At 39.9% G+C, this 15,018-nt stretch overlaps 1 protein-coding gene across 2 annotated transcripts; it reads right to left on the bottom strand.

The window, feature by feature from the left end:
* Positions 1-11,838: 11,838 nt before the first annotated feature.
* Positions 11,839-14,711, bottom strand: LOC119650129 (JNK-interacting protein 1). Of its 2 annotated transcripts, none has more exons than XM_038052658.1 (5): positions 14,553-14,711; positions 13,987-14,282; positions 13,010-13,722; positions 12,769-12,953; positions 11,839-12,673 (listed from the first exon to the last, which is right to left on the bottom strand). In XM_038052658.1, exons 1-5 carry the CDS (start codon positions 14,633-14,635, stop codon positions 12,601-12,603), a joined length of 1,350 nt encoding a protein of 449 aa, XP_037908586.1. In that variant the 5' UTR covers positions 14,636-14,711; the 3' UTR covers positions 11,839-12,600. The 2 variants fall into 2 exon arrangements, with proteins under 2 accessions (XP_037908586.1, XP_037908588.1); XM_038052660.1 differs by having other exon boundaries at positions 13,010-13,683.
* Between the last annotated feature and the right edge of the window lie 307 nt (positions 14,712-15,018).

Here is a 15,018-nt window from a genome sequence, read left to right as displayed (position 1 = left end):
TATCACTTAATATCCCTGAACATGAGAAACCATTTACAGCTGGATATCTATTCAACTTTCATCAACAAGGACTGCTTAAGGAAAGGGCTCTCGGTTTATAAACAGCAGTTCTTTAAAGAATTTGATCAGGTTTTTATGAAAGCTGGAAAATTTCAAATTGGTGCAGAAGTAATAAACTGCTGGGAAGATGTTTCGAACGAGACTAAGCCAATTCAAATACCCTTTTCATATTTTCTTCACGGGAAAACCAAGCAGCTATCAAATTGCCGCGTATGTGTATGTAATGGAGGCTATCAATATTTCAGAGGAATCTTGACAAAATGAGTTCGGAAAGGAACCATGGAATCTTGTCTACGATCAGTTTTAATAAGATGAAACCGTGTAAGTAAGACAAAAGTGCTGCTTCAGTCTTCTCGCTTCGATGACACCGCCCTTCAGTTCACCTGAAGACTCTAAACCCTATAATTCGAAGTGATGGCGACAGAAACAACCATTTGACATTCACTTAAGATAGCATAAATACCACACACAGTTCTTTAAAAAATTTTTTAGTAAGATTAGATTTTCGTTGCAAACCTTTAAAAATTCAAATAAATTTAAAATTTCATTAATCCATTGATGTGTGCGTTTGAGGTGGGGACAGGCAAAGCACTGGGCACTCAGACCCTACTGGTCCATTGTATCCGAAATTAGTAGCGACTATATTCCGAAGTAGAAAAAAACTTTTTAATATAAAATAAATGTTATACGAAGTTCGCGAAAAATGAAAGGAAACACTGACGCAATTTAAGGAAAACAGATATCTCCGAATTTTTATGAGCGTAGCAGAAGCACAACAAATCAGAATCAGACAATTTCGAATTTAAATTAATACACATTAGCGGCGACTTTTGAGGTTGACTGCCTCCTGGGGAGAATCTTGTTTTTCTGCAGCCTTTGTCCCGTTCACAAGCGGGGTCGGCTCGTCATGATCGGTTTGGCCATTTGGTTCTATCGAATGTCTGATCTGTGTGCAATCCCAATCCAGGGCCACCGTTGTTTCAGCCTGCTTTTTGGTCGTTTACCATCAACTTCATTGTTCAGATCAATCTTGCCAAATGAATTCTCGTTAGCGCGAATTGCGAGACCATACCATCGCAATTTTTCCACGATCGGTGCAACCCCATAACGATTGCGGGTATCCTCATTTCAGATGTGATCAAAACGTGTCACGCCACTAGTCCAACGCACCATTTTTGTCTCAATTACCGCAAGACGCCGTACATTGTCTTTTATAGTCAGTCAATACTCAGAACCATAGAAAGCGACGATAAATTTTAGATTTGAGACGTTCGTTGATACGTCGATCATAAAGAATACCAGTTGTGGAACGCCACTTCATCCAGGTTGCGTTAATGCGTGGATCAATTTAATAACGCAGTTCTCCATTGGCTGATAGCGTTGACCCGAGGTATTTAAATCGCTCAGTTCTGGGCAGATCACTGCCGCTGACAGTGATTGTGCCTGTTTCATGGGGATCGGTTGTCAAAAATTCAATTTTGTTTAGATTCAATCTGAGACCGTGTTGCATGAGACGATCATTCCATTTTTGGACAAATTGCTCGAGATCATTTTTGCTATCAGATGCTAGGAAAACATCATCTGCATAAAGCAGTGTATAGGGCGCTGGACGTTGGATATCCCGTGTGACGGTGTCCATAACAAGGACAAAGAGGAGTGGTGAGAGGGCACTTCCTTGATGCACTCCAACAGAGACACGAAGCGGTTTTGATATACCCGCCATACTTCGAACTTTACTTTTCGGATCGTAGTAGAGCAATTGAACCCAGCGCACGAGTTCTTCTGACACGAAGTGTTGTCGTAAAGCATACCAGATGATTCCAGGTAGGAAAACATCATCTGCATAAAGCAGTGTGTAGGGCACTGGACGTTAGATGTCCCGTGTAACGGTGTCCATAACAAGAATAAAGAGGAGTAGTGAGAGGGTGCTTCCTTGATGAACACCAACAGAGACACGAAACGGTTTTGATACACCCGCCATACTTTGAACTTCACTTTTCGGATCATGGTAGAGCAATGGAATCCAGTGTACGAGTTCTTCTGGGACTAACTGTTGTAAAACATACCAGATGGGTTCGTGTGGCGCACGGTCAAACGCTTTCTCTAGATCCAGAAATGCAATGTAACGAGGACAATGCTTCTCACGGTGTATCTCTATGTAGTAGAGTCAGTAGTTCCGTAGGTTTTGACAAATTCGGCTTGATTCACGGTTATTTAAACGATTTCACGAATACGGTTGTGAAGAATGCGTCCAAAAATCTGATTTGGTATAGGAAAGTAATCGGATGGAACGGTAATTTGAACATTCTGTTGGACTACCTTTCTTTTTCCATATTAGAACTGTGGAAATTTCTTGCCACTCAGATGATATTCTACCTTCCTCAATGACCGGATTGAAGGATTCACTGAGCTACAGTGTTGGGTCCCAGCTCTTCGCTTTCCAGGGCTCAGATGTGATCTCGTCAGGTCCTGTGGTTTTTTCATTCGTTATATTGCTTCCTCGACTTCATTTGCGCTGACAGGTGAAACTGCTCCAAATGTCGGCAATGCCTGTGAAAGTGGAGGACGAACAAATTCTTCAGTCGAAATCAGCTCGAAATATTCTCGTCATCTATCCGTCGCGGTTCGACGGTCGGTAAGTGAAGTACCGTTCTTGTCAATAACGCAACAGAATTTTTCGATATTCGGCAAGTCGATACAGATCTCTCTCGCCATCTCGAGTGTCTAGTTTATAGTAGAGATTTTTGTAAAGGACCGCTCGGGTGACAGTGATCGCTTTTTTTGCTTCCCGGTTGGCATTCCTATAAATATGCCAATTGGCGAGTCTTTTATCGTCGAGAAGCGTATGGTAGAGACATTTCTTTCCACGGACCTTCATTTCAACATTATCATTCCCAAGCCAAGTATCTCGGTTGATGAACTGCTTAGCTAGTTTGGCGACTTCGAGGGTTTAAGAGGCCGCTTTGTGGATCGTGTTTTTAATTTAATTTCACGATACTTCCATATTCATAATGGTTGGTAATCGTTTAAGTGAGATCATTCCTTCCTTCTTCTTACGAAATTCCCACCATTGAATGCGCGTGGAGCCAGTGCATTCCTCACGCTGTTTTATCGGTAGCTTAGTTCGCAGGACGATAATCAACGACCGATGTTGAGGTGCGATGGTCTCTTAGAGAACAGCTTTACAATGAGTGACGATGGTCAAATGTTGACATCTTATGAAAATATAGTCGATTTGCGTTTTACTATTCCTACTATAAAATGCTAGAAAATGAAACAATCGTTTGATAAACCATATGTTCGTAAGTGCAAGGTCATGTATCCTCATTGTGCGTTCAAAACCTCATTACGCCATGGGAAATGTTATCATCTGCCTTTTCACCGACATAGCCATTAAGGGCGCCTGCAATGATGATCAGGTCAAATTGTCTGTGGTGAATAGTGCCGGTCATAAAATCATTCGACTTCTTTAATGGCGTTACTGAAACTCTCTGATATGCCAATGCCAACACCGTGAGTGTTTGGGCTACCAAAATAGTGAAGTTTATCACCATTTTTACCATGTTCACGTCCATGTTGCAGCTTTTGGTACCAGACCATCAGGTTTCTTGTAGAGCGCAGATATCAATGCGCCTTTTCCGAAGGGCTGTTACAAGTTTCTTGGTCTTTTCAATCAGGGTGCCGACATTAAAAGGACAGAGACGTGTTTGGTTTGCTCGGACAAACTTACTTACGTCCTGACGCCGCCATGCGTCAAAAACCCTTGCCTATTTCTGGACAGGACCGGGGCCCGTCCTGCCAAGTCGATTAAGGACGCCCTAGCATTTTCCCGAAGCTTATTCGATGCATTTTCTTGGTCGTGCAGTCGCGGGGCCTGTCACCTAGAGAGATCAGGTAAAAATTAGCATAGTGGATAACTCCGACTATACTTTACTTATCTATTTCCCTGATCTAAGAATTTCACTTTTGTTATCAATCTTCGAAAATCATTACTTGGTAAGGAAGAATGCGCTGCAAGTTTGCAAGCCTTTCACTCTTCATGTTTTCCTTCCTTGCTTGTTGCCCAGCCGAACGTTATATTCCTCATTATGGCGTTCCCTCACAAGTTTTCCTAAGACAGCCTGAGCTGCCTTTCAGAAAGGCGTCCAAGCTTCTCCTCTCTGAATAAAATCGTGGACAGTAGAACATGAAATGCTTTGAGTCTTCAGGTGTGAAGCCACATTCAGGGTAAAAATGTAAATTATCCAGCCTGGATTGGTGCAGATACTTCCTGCAACCACTGTGTTCTGTCAGGGATTGTGTTGACTGTCGGAACCTGTGGGTCCACCAAACTTTTAGCAAATTATCCAATCGTCGTTGCTATTTTTAAATGATTTTTTCCTTACCACTCTTTGCTATTCTGTACCTTTTTCAGGTAGATTAATTTTTCTTTTCATGTATAGGAAACGCACCTCACTTACAAGAAGATCCATCGGGAACATTCTCGCCGTAGCACACGCTGCCTCCAATATAGTTATCTAGTGCTAGCCAGGCTCAGGATTGTGGGGGAACCTTTGAGCGCTTTAATCCATCACTTGTCATTATTACAAAATTAACGTGTCTTTTCCGATGCGCGGTTCGCACCGGATTTCAAAATCACAATAAATGAAGGACGCAACGGTCTAACGAATAAAAACCAGAACGCGAGCTAAAATTGAAAAATAAATAAAACGGCTCGACCGCGCACGGGGAACCGTAAGTCTCCGGACCCGAGTGCCGCGATCAAGAGGGAGGATTCACGACGGATCACAATCCCGATCATCGCTTTTTCTACCTCAGATGGTGATTGAGGCGCGGCCCCTGAGGGCCTCAGGCCACTTTTTTAGAGGATGTCCCTAATAAAGGTTTTGCTGTATCAAGGAGGAAGAGAGAGGGAGGGAGTCCTCAAATCAATCAAAAATTATTTAAAAAAAATCATTGTATATTACTCATGCCAAAAATAAGCAAATTTGATGTTGCTAATTTTGATTAGTGGCTAAAAGAAAAAAAATTCCAACATTACCATGGGAATTGCAAAAATTTACAATCTAAATACTTAGTTTTCTCTTTTCAATAAAAACAAAATAAAACTCTTTTTGAGTTCGCGGTTGCGAAAACGACACTTTCGGTTTGCATTGTGATATCACCGGAATAACAACGGTCTTCACATCAACTTAATATGGATCTGAAATGAATTTTCGAGCAAGAACAATATCCACAATTGAAACACCATAGAGACGACGAAGATAGTTCTTTCGTTTGGATTTGAGAACTTCTGCGGTAATTGATACACACGAGTTTACAATATTTGTATTATAATAACGGCGAATGAAGTCTTTGAACAATTGTCTAATGGCAGAAGTCCAAACTATGAGTAGCTCCGAAAGCGTAAAATATGAATAAATCCATTAAAAACAATAACGATTGGCTTTCTTTAGCTTTGTGTTTATTGTTCGAAAAGCAGAATTAGCACCAACCGCTCAACCAATCGACGCCCACACCGACTTCTGAACGAGAGTGAGAACCTCAAAAAAAAAACGCCACAAACCGCAAGCTCTAGCAATCACTTTTTGTTCGAATTGCCCACTTTGTTTCTCGGAAGGCATCTAGGAAACAATGATATTCAGGAGAGGTTATGTCGCTGAGCAAATTCCCCTTTTATCACCTCTGAAAACCCATACACCATCCAAGAATTCAAGAAAAACCGCAATAACCGTAAGTTGACCCAGGAACATTTTTGAAGGTGGCTGTGCCTGGAATATTTATTTCTGGAATTATGTAACCGCCGACGGCACTTATTAGCTGGTCACAGGAGCGCGCGCTATCAACTCCAAGATACAGTTATTCGCCAACGCGACGGCTCACGCTAATTCTTAGAAAGTTAGGCACTGCAGGAAAGTGGCGCTGGCGGATTTGACGACAAGTAGCTAGAATCGAATCAATATTTACCGCGAATTTCTTCATGTTTGGTGGAAGTATTTTACAAGAACTCGAGAAATCGCACTGCGCGCTGCTTCCGTCCTAGTTTCCTCTTCCAACTCCGCTTTCATCCCAGGCCAGAACCATCCCCTCTTCTTTGTCCTCCTTGAGTCCAACTGTTCTTTTCTCTTCACAATTCCCCAGAGCTTGTTTTTCCTTCTCGACTCACCAGTCCAGCTGTTCGTTCCCCGCCACCATCCAGCTGTTCTTCCCGAGAACCGCTCCCCATGCCGCTACTTTCGCCTTCAACTCTCCTAAGTTCATGTTGCAGCAACATGCGCGTGCGCCTACGGATGCGGCAAATCATTCCCCTTTGTCAAGATTAACTTGCAATCTGCGGCGAACATTAGGGCGATTGCACATTATGAAATGCATTATTTGAGCAAATTAATTCAGAAAGAGACGAACGAATTCCGCTCCCGTCGCGAAGCCGCGGTCATTCCCTTGCGAAAAATTCAAGGTCTCTCTGCTCCTTTGTTCTCCCCAGATCATTTCCCTCTGTCACGATCAACTCGCCCAAATGCATTTAATAATGTGCAATATGTGCCGAAATTTAAGGGGGTCATCCCGTGTGTCGGATCTGCGGAATCGAATTTTTTTATTGGCATCAATTATATCTAGGTATAAGGTAGAATATAAGGGCAAAGTTACTTTTTGATATTCGGAGTCGTTCGGAAATTATAGTGTTAAATACGTGATAAGTCACATGCCTGATTTATGTGGATCGCCGTAATAAAGCGCGTATTTATCGGTCCGAATAATGTTCGAATGACCTCACTAAAATCATAAAAATTGAAGCCCAGGATTTATTTGTGTTTCTTCAAAAAACCTAAGGTTTATGGACTAGGTATAGCAGATTAACGGCCAGTTAAGATTTTATGGTTAAAAATCACATTCTACTTTTTATATGCGTTTTTCTCGAAACTGCATGTTGAAAATCTGCTGCCACCATAGCCCAAAATCTACCTAACGAAATTCTTCGAAATTTTCAGGACTTATTCAGAACATATTTCTATGGTCCGCAAACTAGGATTCATTCAGTAATTTTTTTATTCATTAAAGTAGCCTAGAAAAAACACCAAAACTCACAAAAAAAAACTTCAACAAGGCACCAAAAATTTATATACCTTGTAATATTTTCTAATAATTCTAGTTAGCGGACTGTGGTTAAGTCCGCACATTGAAATGCCGTTTACATTTTTTCTCTGAGATGAATCTAGCGCCCTCTAGCGTGGCAGCAGAAAAACACTTTTTTTTGGAGATGCTCTATACTTTAATAACGAACTCTGCTATTGGACTGAAAAAATTACTACGCGTGCTCAAGATATTAATAAATATATGGTAAAAAAATCGCATTTGTACCTTTATCCAGTTCTTCACAAAAAAATTCTAAAGAAAGTTAAACAAGTCGGGAAACCGGAAGCTTGACGCTTCAGGTATAAAAGGTTTTGTGTTTCCCTATGTGAGAAGCATAACGTAGTTCTCCATTGGCTTATAGCATTGGCCCGACATATTTAAATCGCAGGTTACCACCATTGCCAGAACTCAGCGATTTAAATATCTGGAGGGGCAGATTACTGCCATTGAAAGAACTGAGCGATTTAAATATCTCGAGTCAATGCTACCAGCTAATGGAGAACTGCGTAATGAAATGTTTCAAGCATTAACGCCACCTGGATGAAGTAACATTCCGCAACTGGTGTTCTTTATGATCGACGTATCAGCGCACGTCCCAAATCTAAAATTTACTGCAATGTCGTCCGCCTGTCCCTCTTTATAGTTTGAGTGTTGACTATAAAGGACAATGAACGGCGTCTTGCGGTAATGGGGACGAAGATGTTGCATTGCACTGGTGGCGTGACACGTTTTGATCACGTCTGAAATGAGAATATCCGCGATCGATATGGATTTGCACCGATCGTGGAAAAACTGCAAGAGAGGCATTTTCGATGGTGTGGTCACGTAATTCACGCTAACGAGAATTCAACAACCAGCATTGATCAGAACATCGAAAGCAATGGTAAGCAACCAAAAAACCGGCCAAAACAATGGTCGCATGATACACTGGATGGGGATTTAAAGGTCTCGCGATTACATCCTGATCAGGCATTTGATAAAATAAGATGACGAAACCGATCACGACGAGCCGACCCCGCTTGTGAACTGAAGACTGGAGAAAAAGAAGAAGCTGTGAGGAGCGGTGAGCCTGACAGTTCCGTGTCACATAGTTAAAAATTCTGTTGGCATCTATTTTTTAGAAAGTAATTTAAATAAATCATTTGATGGAAAGCCCTGTATTGAAATAGTCAACCTCATACGCTTCACACTCTGAGTTTACTATTATTAGCAAATGCCAACAATTTAACCAACATCAAATATAAACAAGTCGGGAAACCGGAAGCTAGACGCGTCAGGTATGAAAGGTTTTGTGTATTTCTTTTATAAAGAGATTTGGGTGTGCATTTGCCCCATTAGCATGTAGCACGTAAAATATGCATATATTATGTGAAAATAGCCACTTTCAAGTGATATTGACATTCATAGTCTTGAATTTGCAGAGGAGCGCAGATTTGACCTAGTATAACTTTGTTAGTAATAGTGCAATTTTCACCAAATTTGGCAGGATCATGATCTATACTGTAGCCTACATTTTGTGATTCTAAGGGGGGGCTTTCCTGTCAATTACTAAAAATTATAGTAATATACTATTATTAACTTTATTTGAACAGGTATCGTTATGGAAGGTATTTCGGAGCCTAGGCACCATATAGTGGCAGCCCCCTGATTTTTTCCAGATTTTTCGGTTTGGTAGTTCCTGAGAATAATAATAATAATCGTTGGCAGAACAATCCATATTGGATCAGGGCCTTGAAGTGTGTTAGAGCACTTCATTCAAGACCGTAACGGTACACTACAGAGCACTGTAGGAGGCAATGTGGTCAGCATTACGCTCGCCCGAGATTATTACCCCGATTTGACTCAGGTACTCATTCACAGCTGAGTCGACTGGTATCCGACGTCAAATCACGATACAAATCCCACTGCCGCCAGCGAGATTTGAACCGCGACCTTCCGTATGACAGCCTTATGCTCTAACCACTCAGCTATCCGGACACTAGTTCCTGAGAATGGGTTCGTTAAAAAAATGACCAATTTGAACCCCCCGCGCTCCCCACTTTTTCAGCAAAAGTCAAAACTAATGCCGAATTCGAAAAGTACTCACCGAGACCTTTAATTTGATACCCCACATGACTATATTTGATGAAAAAAAAATTTACACCCCCCTTTTGCATGTATGGGGACCCCCCTTAAATTCGTAGTAAGAGGATGTAACTCACTATATGCATGAGCGTTCACAGTTCCCACCTTTCTACCTAGTTTGGTGTCAATCGCTATAACTGTCTCCGAGAAAAATGCATGTGACGGACAGACAGACAGACAGACAGTAAACCGATTTTAATAAGGTTTTGTTTTACAAACAAAACCTTAAAAAGGGCTAGGGAGAATTAGATTCTTCTTGAATGGAATTTTAATATTTCACTGGAATTTCAATTATTCTCGTTAATTATGACGTCAGCATCTTATTTGTATGGCTTGGGATGCTGTTAATTAGCACGAAATTGATAAGTTTGAACTGCTATAACTTTCCCAATAATAGTTGGATTTTCATGAAACTTGGCATGTGTATGCACGAGGCTGCCCTCTATGTCGGTGCATGCATTTAGTACACTTAGGATGAACTTAAGGGGAGTTTTTTAGTCTATTTCTAAAAGTTGATAATATACTATTAGTAAATTTTTCGAGCAGATACCGGAATGGGACATCTCTCCAAGATTAGATTTCACATAAGTGTTTTACACAAAACCTTAAAAAGGGCTGCAGATAAATAGATTCTTCATAAATGTGACTTTAATATTCCACGCGAATGTCAATTATTCCGGGTAATTATGACGTCAGCATCTGATTTGCATGGCTTTGGAAGCAGTAAACTCGCGCGAAATTGCTAAATTTGAATTGCTATAACTTTGGCGTTAATTGCCTGATTTCCATGAAATTTAGCACATACATACGAAATATTATCCCCTATGCTGGTGCAAAATTCGGAAGTGCTAGGATGAATTTAAGGGGGGTTTTTCAGTAAATTTCTAAAAAGTAGTAATATACTATTAGTAAGTTTATTTGAGCAGATATCGGAATGGGACATATTTTGAGGCCTAGATTTCATCTAGGCGCACCACCCTGATTTTTTTCGGATTTTTAGGTTGGGTAGTTTCTGAAAATGAGTCCTGTCTCACTTCAAGTGCGTTCATTTTGACTCCTTACTCACGCACTTTGCAATTTATGCCAAAACTCAGTTTCGGAAAGTACAAATCGGGGCCTTTCATTTGATACTCTACACAACTATATCCGGTGAAAAAAATTTTTGAATCCCCCCTTTGCATGTATGGGGAGCCCCCTTTAAACTCCACCTAAATTTATGCCACTCGCTGTATGCGTGGAGTTCCCATCTGTCCACCAAATTTCGTTCGGATCGGTTCAGCCGTTTTGGAGAAAAATGCGTGTGACAGACAGACAGACAGACAGACATTGAATCGATTTTAATAAGGTTTTGGTTTACACAAAACCTTAACAAATCATCCTTCACGCAGGATGACCGCCTTAAGGTAATTACATACTATAGAATACATTATTTGATGAAATTCATCCCGAAAAAGGCGAATAAAATTCCGCTCCCATCCCGAAGCCGCGGCCACTACATTTTTGAGGAAGGGAGGATTTATTTGTTGGTTTTTCGTTGCACTTGGGAGTCAAAAACTCGATTTTTTGCTAAAACATCGGCTAATTTAAATAAATTAAAATGAGTAAATATTAAAAATAGAATAACCAGAGATGCCCGTAGAACTATGTAAACAAAAAACGCAAAGAAAAAACTTGAACTTGATAGCTTCTATTTAGGGTTAGTTATGAACACGAGAATAATTATGATTTATATACAAGATTTTATTGTAAATTTCATTGTGACAAATAATTGGCAACATATTTTTAAAAACCTATATAACATCTGCGAATGTTCTGATAAATAAACTTTGACTGTATGAAAAATGCAGGATAATTTTCCAAAAAGTACCCCGGAAAAATGATTAATTTTCATGATTCTAACTATTACTAAAATAAATAATTCAAATAATTCATTTTTTTTGGAAAAGATATTCAATAAATATTATTTAGCAGTATTTAATCTATTGCGGTAATATAAATTTGAGATCTCTTATGGTTACTTTTACCGTAATATTTATTTAGTAAACTTATCAACTCGAATTCAAATCATTCCCTATCACTGTCTGCAGACAGTGCCCTTTATCAGCCAACCCACACTTTCTTATGTATTGATTAATATCTTGTCCATATATTGTGGAATCTGCTTTCTGCAATAATATTAATGTTTATTATTCTCAAATATAAACGTTAAACGTCAACAATGATTTCTAATAATAAAATTTATTTTGTATTTGTTGTTCAATATTAGTGACCTTAGTATAAAGCCTAGCGCAAGTGTCCTGGTATGATATACAGGGAAGATTTAACCCCCAAAATTGGTATACTAATCAGGGAAGATTTAGCCCTCAAAATTAAGAAAGATTCTTTTAGCTGAATTTTGAACCTGCCTAAGAAGGTTGCAGGATATCGCTTGAGAATCCTTTTATATTGAATACTATACCAGGATATCTGCGCTCGGCCACGTCTATTTCATTACGGTTTAACATGTTTTTGAAAAGTTTGTTTTTATTGATTGCTACTTATTTCCGCCTTATTAAGTTGTATATTGAACCAAGAAGAAATATCTGTTAAGTTCCACACTCCTGAGTTGGAGAACTGTAATGACAACTCTTACAAAAATATATCTTTTTTTTGTTCGGCAATTTTTCAAGATAATTCTGGTATCGATTGCACTTCTTTTGGATTCGGCAAGTAAACCGATTCCCTTAGAGGGATTGTGCCAAGAGCATGTGCCCATAGAAAATTTATATTTAATGATTTTATGAGCTTCAGGGACACAATACATTTGCTACATTCTTGGAAGTACATTTCAAAAAAGGGCCTAATTTGTTGCTTCGACAAAATGAGTTCGAAAGCTTCTTTGACATGCAATGGCACGTTCCTTAGTGTCCGAATATTGTCTTTAAGCGAGCGCTTACTGAACTCATCCTTTGATTGTCCAGAACATTTCTGCAGACCCAGAGCTGACTCTCTCTACTGTGAAACCTACAGTTCCTACGTCTTCCACAAATCTGCGTTTCGAGATGCTAACGATGACCAATTTGCAGCCCAAGCACCAATTTCAGAGAAAGATTTTGGTCGTTATATAGGTATATGTATTTGTGTGATTCCTTGAATAATTAATAATAAATTGTTTTCCTCTTTATATCGAAGATGTCGACATCTATTTAGGAAAAGATGTTCATAGCTTCTCAAATACTTAAGTCTAGAAGTCTTATAGTCTGTATTTTACATAAATTGATATACATCACAATTATACTGAGTTTACTCTATATAAATATCCTCAATTGGATAAGCGGTTTCAATGAACTTTTGATAGAACCTTTGAAATGCTCGCCTGAAAAGCAAAAGATTTGAATCAGCAACGTCAACGTACTACGTACTAAACAGTATCTAAGATCGTCTATCTAAATATAGGTAAAGTCTCCTTACCCTACAGCTTCTGCTACAGGCCGTGTTGATTCTGATCCTTTGAAAACATGACAGGCGAAACGCTGCACAGTAGGATGTTTTGTGATGAAGCCAATGTATCTGTGGTCGCGGGGATGAAATGCACAAAATGATACATTTTTGAGCGAGTAGAAGTAGTCAATGCATGGCTTTTTCTCTTTCTTATTCTGGAAGGGGACATTATTGTAATATCTAGAAAATATGTTCTTACTAAAATGCAAACCTGTGGTCTAGACCGATCCACCATGCGAAGTCCTTGATCTGAAACTTCCAAAATACAAATCTGTCCACTTGGTGAGTCTCCATATTCACCGACAATTTTCCTAACTGCTTGGCAAACAACGCCTGTACCTTTATGTGCGAGTGTCTCCACTGATCCTAAATATCCCAACAGGTATCTTTCCTTTTTCACTTGGACTGTGCACGGGTCGAAGTCATTATAATCAAGATCAACGGCATAGGCAGAGGGGAAAATCCCTTGCCTACCAGTCCTCAAATTAACTCCTTCACACCAGAGGTCATCAGCTTCCTTCTGAACATAAATTGGATCACCGATTTCCACCTCTATCTCATCATGATGTCTGGGGATAAATTTGTGCAAACCTCTGTGCGTTGCTTCCAACATCTCCAATTGACTGAATGGAACACCGCCAAAAGGAGGAGGAAATGGCGAATGTGATGATGGGGATGCCAATTGTGGAGACATGCTTTTGAAATCTACTGGGGAATGTGCAGTACTATGCCCACTATCGACATCACCTAGACTTTGGAGGCGTTCCGAATCAGGGCTCGAATCTTCGTCCAATAGGTAGCTGCATTTCATTGACAGAATTGTCCTTTGTGAGTTGCCGTTTAAGATATATGGAATGTGTGACCGTTGACCAGAACTGTCATCTGCTAGGGAAGTTTGGCCGCCACAGAGAAACATAATGGAAGCTAAAATTAGATTATTTCAGTTAATGTGTTCATGCAGTGTCTGGTCTGAAAATGTGTGATTGCTAAAACGCTCGACAATGAATGTGGGTATGTTAAAAAATGTATCCTGTAGGAAAGGTAGGAAACTGACTTCCGTTGTGATGGTTATTATCAAGGAATGCTATTGCATGAATCACATTGTATTCCTCACCCACGACAAGTGAATGTTGTAAATGCTTGGTATATGCACATGTAACAAATTAGTAGGCATGATACGTAACTTACATTTTTTATTTTTAGGTATTTCGGGAAGTTTACGTCGTCGCCTTTCCCCACCACTGAAACCGTTTGGTGTCATCCTCTCCGGTCCATGGATATTCCGACAGGACTCCGACTCGGTAATAATACTCGTCTTAAGCCCATCACCAATTTCATCGTCTTCAACATGTCGTTGTCGATTATTTGCATCACAACTCTCCTTTCCAGATTTCTCACTCAATGAATTATTCAAGTCTTCCTGGTCTGAAAGGTCACTTTTTGATGATGGGGAATCCTCGAGGTCCTCAATTCCCGGTATGAGGCTGGAAAGAGCACAAGCACATTAAATTCAATTAAGGCGAACCACTGTGCAATATGTGAATGACGAAACTTGAGAGACATCCCAAATCACAAGGCAAATTAAGAAGTTTTCCGAAGGTTACACTGTATCCTTTTTGCAACACGAAAATATTTATTGACATGCGAAAAATCGAAGTCAACATGGCCAAGTACGAAACCAAACCGAAAAGACAAAATGTCGCATTTGCCCGACGTGTTTTCAGGATTAAGGAACAAATCGACATTCAACTTACGAATAAAAGGGGGCTGGTGTCCTGGACGTTGTCGGCAACCGATTCAATGGCTTGCTAAACTCCTCGAATTCCGTGTCTGCCATTTTTCGATGCGACAACGTTCAACAGCAACGACCTGACCGACGAAGAGAATATTTTCGCAGTATCGATTTTACCCCTCAAAATCGGAGGGTTGTAATGAAGACTTGGCAAGGACAATACACGTCTTTTGTATGTGTACCCAGGGTAATGAGTGTTATTGAGGGTCGTTCAATGAAGTATGTAGGTGGGAAGAAAAGTGGGTTGGCGGAATTTGGTTCAAATTTCAGGTTTCTGGTTTGTTGGAAGGAAGCTCAAAACTAAAAGGACTTTTTTCATTTGTATTGTTTCTATAAATTACAGGGGGTTCTATTTTATTATATGTTACTATAATTAGACTTCAATTTTCTTAAATAACCAAAATTAGCGTAAATTGAGCAACACTTTG

This window comes from Hermetia illucens, chromosome 2, assembly GCF_905115235.1.
Source record: "Hermetia illucens chromosome 2, iHerIll2.2.curated.20191125, whole genome shotgun sequence".
NCBI lineage: Eukaryota > Metazoa > Arthropoda > Insecta > Diptera > Stratiomyidae > Hermetia > Hermetia illucens.
The sequence above is the reverse complement of the archived record's forward strand: the minus strand, read 5'-3'. Positions and strand labels throughout refer to the sequence as shown.